The 7,015-nt window shown below is 46.6% G+C and overlaps 1 protein-coding gene across 1 annotated transcript in view; it reads right to left on the bottom strand.

Annotated features, from left to right (window-relative positions):
* Positions 1 to 870: 870 nt before the first annotated feature.
* CCDC102A (coiled-coil domain containing 102A) overlaps positions 871 to 7,015 on the bottom strand; it is a 44,513-nt gene continuing 38,368 nt past the window's right edge. The window contains exon 9 of the mRNA XM_043985773.1: positions 871 to 1,771. Within this exon, the coding sequence (XP_043841708.1) occupies positions 1,645 to 1,771 (127 nt within the window). The 3' untranslated portion in view covers positions 871 to 1,644. The remainder of the gene's footprint in view (positions 1,772 to 7,015) is intronic.

Here is a 7,015-nt window from a genome sequence, read left to right as displayed (position 1 = left end):
ATTTCTCCTTATGGTCAAGTTCCTTTTTTTTTTTTTTTTAATCTGCCCAGGGCAGGAAACAGTCCCTCTCCTAGAGAGGGCCCCTGACCCATCCCTCTGGCTGAGCTTTGGGAAGTGGAGGGGACATGGGGGCAGGATCAACGTCCCTGTGTCTCCCCATCACCCAACACTCCCTCCAGCACCTCCTCTCAAGGAAAATGAGCGTCCAGGAAGCGAGCTGTTGCCTCTTGTTGCCATGGTAACAAGCCCCACATTGCCCATAAAACCGGCTTGCACCATCGTTTTTAAATTTTTTATCATCATTTTAGGCCTGTCTCCAAGAACGGTATTAGAGTGTGGCTTGGTGACATGGAAATTGTCAGGGCCCATGTTTTATTAACAGCCTGTCGGGGAAGAGGTGGAGGGGGAGTGGGGTGGGGCTATTAGAACAATAACCTCCCTGCAGGAGATGGTCTGGTCGGTTTGCCCTCCTCCTCACCACTGTGGTCAGAGAACTATAGTATCATACCCTGTCGTCATTAGAAAGGACCTTAGAAAATCGTCTGGGCCAATCCCTTCATCCTCTAGGGGTACCAGAGACGCCTGGAGGGGAGGCAGATGACCCAAGGTCACAGCAGCACAACCAGAATTAAGCTTCAGGCCTCCTAACTCCCAGTCCAGGGTTCCTTCCACCGAGTCTCAGTGACTCTCCCAGAGCATGAGTGGTATGTCTAAGTGGTATGCCCCCTCTGACCTTGAGTGGAGGAGGAAGAGGCAGTGGTGCCTGAGACTCTGTCTCTCCCATCTTAGAAAGCTATTTTCAAGGTCAAGGACCTTCTTTGTTGCATCCGCCAGTCCCTGCTTTTCCACAAAGCCAGACTCAACCTCAAGTGATCTTAACTCAGTTTATTAAAAAAGGTTGGGTTTGTAAAAATGTGCTTGTTGCCCAATCCTCTGTCCCAACAGACCTCTGGAGCTGGGCTGGGTGTAGTCTTCCCAATGGTTTCCTGGCTGTCTTCTTTTAATGCAAAAGTCCAAAAGGGTACCCCAAACTGGGGAGTGGGAGTCTGAGTTAAATCCCCAAGTCCCTTTAACAACAGCCAGCTTCTCCCCTAGCTCATGTTTATAAAAATAAAACAGGTACAAGTACACACACACATATATGCATGTATGCATGTATATAATATAATATATATATATATGTATAATAGAATACTTCTCCTACCTCTTCAGGGAATTGGATAGGCAGGACCCTGCTTGGTCTCAGTGCCCACTTTGCTCTTTAATGGCCCAATAAAGTCATTATCTTATTTTTAGTAACGTCCTTGTTGATTCTGCAGTAGGTTGAGGGGAGGGTGAAGGCTAGGGGAGGGGGAGGAAAGAGAGACAAAGAGGAATGAGAGGTATCAGCTGGGAGAGCAGGGGGATGAAATCCGGCCCAGTGGATCTGCCGGATCACCTCAGCCTGTCCTGAGGAGGGTATACCCTACCCTCAGCCTCAGCCTGGCAAGGCCCAGGTTCCAGGCAGCTTCCCGTTTTGTCTCAGGGCTCCCAGCACAGGCCCAGGGCTGTCGACACTAAAAAGGACCAGTTATAGTTCGTGGAGAATTGGCCCAAGTAATGTTCCCTGATGCAGGCTGGCCCTTCCCTCCTCCTTCCCTTGCACTAAGGGACTTGGATCTGTAGGTCTTCATCTTCATCCAGGTCACTGGTACCATCCCCGGGTTCTTCAGTCCCAAACCGAGAACTCCGGATCTTTCCAAAGAGCGGGGCGTTCTGCTGCCGGCGGAGCCTACAGACCGGGTGAGGAGCGGAGAAGAGGAAGGAGATGGGGTCAGAGACTTCATAGAGAACACACGGAGGAAATTCTAAGTGCTGCTGGTCCCACTCAAGGCAGGGGAAAATTGGTACATCAAGATAACTGCAATGGAAGTCCCTGTTAGGCATATAGTACAGTGGAAAGAACACCAGCCCAAAAGTCAGGGGACCTGTGTTCAAATCTTGCTTCTGACACTGGCTGCTGCTGTGACCTTGGGAAGACTCTTGAGTCTTCCTGGACCTCAATTTCCTTATCTGTCAAAATGAGGGGGAGGAGGCAGTTTGGCTCTCAACCAAGCTCTAGAGGTTGGCCATCCATTAACCTCGTCCCAATAGATTCTCTAGTTGTATGGTATATTAGAAGGAGCACCAGACTGAAGAGAATGAGTCCTCCTGGGGCTCAATAATTGTGTAACTTGGTGCTAGTCTCTTATCTTCACTGTGCCTCAGTTTCCTTATTTTCTAAATGAGAATGGTAATTTATGGTCCCATATTCCCTAAGTTGGTCTGAGGATCTCCCATGAAGTAAAAGCATTTTTAGAAGTATAAAGTGCTCAATAAACATATTGAGGCAGCTAGATATTATATACTTAGAGACAACTAGATGGCAAGATGGAAAGAGCACTGGGTCTGGAGTCAGGAAGCTCTGAGTTCAAGGCCTGCCCCATATACTCCCTAGTTGTATAACCCTGGCAAAGTGACTTAACTTCTGTCTGCCTCAGTTACTTTATCCATAAAATGGGTGTGATAATAGTCCCTACTTCACAGGACTGCTGTGAGGATTAAGTGAGACACCGTATGTAAAGTATTTTGAAAACCTTAAAGTGCTATATAAATACTAGAGGTTATTATTAAGTATAAAGAATTAGAGTTATTACTCAACTGTCTTGGGTATTATGAAGCCCAGGGACAGGAATGAAGCTAATGTCTTATGCGTGTAGTTTAAAATTTGGGAGAGGGGTCATAGATCTCATATCATTAATGAACCCAAAGCATTGAGCATGACTGCGTGCCCAGCATCTACAAAAGTGGATGCCTCATAAAGGAGCAGAAGTGATCCCAGTTTCTTCGAGTTATGCCAGAACAGCACAAGCTCAATTGAGGCCCTCCTGAATTGGAAAGTACAGGCTTCCTAAAGGACCATCTGTTCCATTTATAAGCATCATCTTGATTGGTCAGTCAGCATTTATTAGGTGCCCATTGTGTGCCAGGCACTGGGCTGGTCAGCAAAAACAGTCCCTGTCCTCAAAGAGCTTATATTCTATTAGGGGAAGACAATATGTATGTTGTTGTTATCATTCAGTCATTTTTCGGTTATGTCTGGCTCCTCATGACCCCATCGGAGTTTTTTGCCCACAGGAGTGTTTTGCCATTTCCTTCTCCAGCTCATTTTACAGATGAGAAACTGAAGCAAACAGGGTTAAGTGACTTGCCCACAGTCACACAGCTAGGAGGAGAGGAAGCAAAGGCAATAACAGTAGGAAGCTTTTTCAAAGAGTTGGCTGAGAAGGGAAGGAGAGATATAGGACAATAATCTGAGGCATGGTAGGATCTAGGAAGGGATTTTTAAGGATGATGGAGACTAGCATATGATTTCAGGCACTAGGGAAGGAACACAAAGATAGATCGAAGATTGAAGGACAGGGAATGAGTAGGGGCAAGCTGCTGGAGAAGACTGACAGGCTCAGCACTGTGCTGCTGCAGAGTAATTAAATTTTTGGCTACTGCATTTTTTTTTTGGTGAGGCAATTGGGGTTAAGTGACTTGCCCAGGGTCACACAGCTAGTAAGTGTCAAGTGTCTGAGGCTGGATTTGAACTCAAGTCCTCCTGACTCTAGGGCTGGTGCTCTATCCACTGCACCACCTAGCTGCCCCTGGCTACTGCATTTTTTTTAAAAAAAGATTGTATCTCCTTGTCTTGATTGAAGTGCAGGGTCTATCCCTGCATCTGATCCCACTACTGATCAAAATAAGATCTTTCACCTGTTTCATCGAAGACCTGGGATAGCTTACTTCTCCTTAGGCAGCCTGGTGGCCCCCAGTGCTCCTGGTAGAGAGTGGGGGGGAGGTGGGGAGAGAAAGGAGAGGGGATGGAGATTCACAGTGTTGGTGAATTCGTGGGAGCATCTAAATGAGTATCTAACTGGCCACTGTAGCCAAGAGTTCCCAAGCTCAAGAGATCCTCCAACCTCAGCCTCCCCAGTAGTTGAATTACCAGTGTGCATCACCACACTGGCCACAGCAACTTTTTTTTTGCAGGGTTAATGAGGGTTAAGTGACTTGCCCAGGATCACACAACTAGTAAGTGACAAGTGTCTGAGGCCAGATTTGAACTCAGGTCCTCCTGAATCCAGGGCCAGCACTTTATCCACTGCACTACCTAGCTGCCCCCCCCCACAGCAACTTTTAAAGGGTACCTACTAAATTTTTTTTTCTTAATTTAATCATCCATTTATTCAGATCAACAACTATAGAGTGCATGCTATGTGCACTGTGCTAGGTACAGAGTGCCTACAAAATTGTAAAAAGGTTGCAATTTGTGTCAGTGGAAGGAATACAAACACTGAGAAAACCCACCAGTCCTTGAAAGACTGATGTAGCCTGTGTCCAGAACTGAGCCAGGCTCTGTGAAGTCATATAAAGATGTTCATGGTCCCTGCCCTTGGGAGCTTAAAGTTTCCTTGAGATAAAACTAATAAATGCAGAACAACTGTGAGTAATAAACATAATGCTGAGCTGTGCGGTAGACACAGCCAACATTGTAGAAATATAGGAGAGGCCAAAAACAGTTCATGGGGAAATTGGGACTACAAAGACAGGCAGGATTTGAAGCGGTAGAGTGGATGAGGGGGCATTCCAGGTGGGAAGCACAGGAGGAGCCAAGACACAGATGTGGGAATAAAGTTATCGCATCCTCCACTTAGTGAGGAATCTTGCCTAGGTTAGGAAGCAGAAAGAAGGCTGGGCAAAGGAGTTTCTTCTTGTTATTCAGCTGTTTCAGTCATGTCGGATTCTTCATGACCCTATTGAGGGTTTTCTTGGCAAAGGTATTGGGGTAATTTGCCATTTCCTTCTCCAGTTCATTTTACAGATGAGGAAACTGAGGCAGAGTGAAGTGACTTACCCAGGGTCATACAGCTTCTAAGTGTCTGAGGCCAGATTTGAACTCAGGTCAGGTCTTCCTGACTCCAGGCCCTGCATGACCTGAATTCAAATCTAGCCTCAAACATTCACAAGCTGGGCAAGTCACTTAACCTCTTCAACTATAAAATGAGCATCCTAATAGCACCTGTCTCCCAGGGTTGTTGTGAGGATCAAATGAGATCATATGATTAATAATATGAGATAATATTTGTGAAGCCCTTAGAACAGCACCTGGCACATGCTTGTTTCCTTTTGTTCCTATTTGTTTCCCCAGGTTCAGAGGAACCTTCCAAACCTGAACATCAGATGATTATTATGTTATTCTAAATATCTTCTCTCTCATATAATGGTTCCAACTCCACAAGGGATCTTAAAAATCCAGCAAAATGATTTCTGACCGGAGAAGTCATAGAGTGCGTCCTCATGTTGTCTTCAACAAACATTTTTAGGTGCCTCCTGTGTACAGAACTCTGTCCTAGGGGAGGGGCGGGGGTGGGGAGCCAAGTTTATGTAAAATACCTGCATTGTCCTCATGAAGCTCCCAGGCCAGTGGGCAGAGGCCCAAACACAACAGGCACTTAGTGGATTTAGGCATTTATTGTTGAAGTGAGTGATGGCGACACTTTTAGGAAGAGAAATCTGCTGTCTACCATAAGATAGAGTGGAGGAGGCCCAGGCTAAAATGGGAGACTGTAAAGGAGGCTTATGTTGGTTCGGGTGTGAGATAAGGAGGGCCTGGACCAGGATGGAGACAGGGAGAATGGAAAGGCAAGTAGGGAACATTCTGAAGTAATTACTTAGTGACTGATGGGGAAAAGGACTAAGGAGAGGGATGAGTCAAAGATAACTAAAGGTTTGGAGCTTGGGTGACTGGGGTAATAAAGCTTCCCTTAACAGAGAAAAGAGGCCCCTGCCTGGGGGTGTAGAAGATCAGAGATTGTATAATGGACCAAGCCCTGGACTTGTGAGGCAGGAAAATCAGGGTTCGAATCCTGCCTCAGATCCTTACTGTGCGATCCTGGGCAAGTAGCTTAGCCTTACTAGCACTCAGTTTTCTCCATTGTAAAGCGGAGGTGACATTGGCATGTAGTTCACAGGGTTGTTTTGAGGATCAAATGAGAATATATGTAAAGTGCCTTGGAAACCTTAAAGTACTATAGAAATGAGAGCTCCGAGTATATGCCGGCTGGAGCAAAGGCAGCACGGAGGATGAGGCAGCTGCTCCTGCCTGACTCACCCTGACCCCCCTCCTAAGCAGCCCCTTGTCCTCTGGCTCTGAGCAGGCGTGTGGAATGGACTTGACCGAAAAGACTGACATTGCTCTACAGCTTTTTCTAATCCATAGTATTTAGCAGCAGCACATTACAGGCAGGAATTGTTATTTAGGGAGCGGCAGGAGGGAAGTGAGGGGAGGGGGACAAAGAATATGGCTGTCTTCCGGAGGGCAAGGACTTGGGAGGATGAGAGATTCCCCTTGGACCTTAGAGCTCATCCTTTCTTGTGACTAGAAGTGAGGGTGGGGGGGCCCGCTGGAGACAATCGTCTCTGTGCTGAGTTACAGAGAGCAACATCTCCTGGGTCTCTCCCTCTCTCTGTCGTGCATGTGTTTGTGTTCTGTCTGTGTGTCTGTCTCTGTTTCTCTCTTTCCCAGTGTGTATACACACACACACACACACACACACACATACATACATACATACATACACATGTCCACTGAAGAGGGGCAGCTTCTCCTGGGCCTGCCTGTTTTTCTGTCTCTGTCTCTCTTTCTAATAGCTCAGAGCCTGTCCTGGATCAGAAGCTTTGCAATTCATTTGTTAGGGGACAACAACAAGCACAACAGGCACTTATGTAGTACTCCTAGGTTTGCAAAGCTCTTTATAAATATTATTCCATTTTATCCTCACCACAGCAACCCTGGGAGGTAGGTGCTATTATTTTTGTTTTGTTTTTCGTGAGGCATTTGGGGTTAAGTGACTTGCCCAGGGTCACACAGCTAGTAAGTGTCAAGTGTCTGAAGCCAGATTTGAACTCAGGTCCTCCTGAATCCAGGGCCGGTGTTTTATCCACTGCA

The sequence above is a fragment of the Dromiciops gliroides genome, chromosome 2 (assembly GCF_019393635.1).
Source record: "Dromiciops gliroides isolate mDroGli1 chromosome 2, mDroGli1.pri, whole genome shotgun sequence".
Classification (NCBI taxonomy): Eukaryota; Metazoa; Chordata; class Mammalia; order Microbiotheria; family Microbiotheriidae; genus Dromiciops; species Dromiciops gliroides.
The sequence above is the reverse complement of the archived record's forward strand: the minus strand, read 5'-3'. Positions and strand labels throughout refer to the sequence as shown.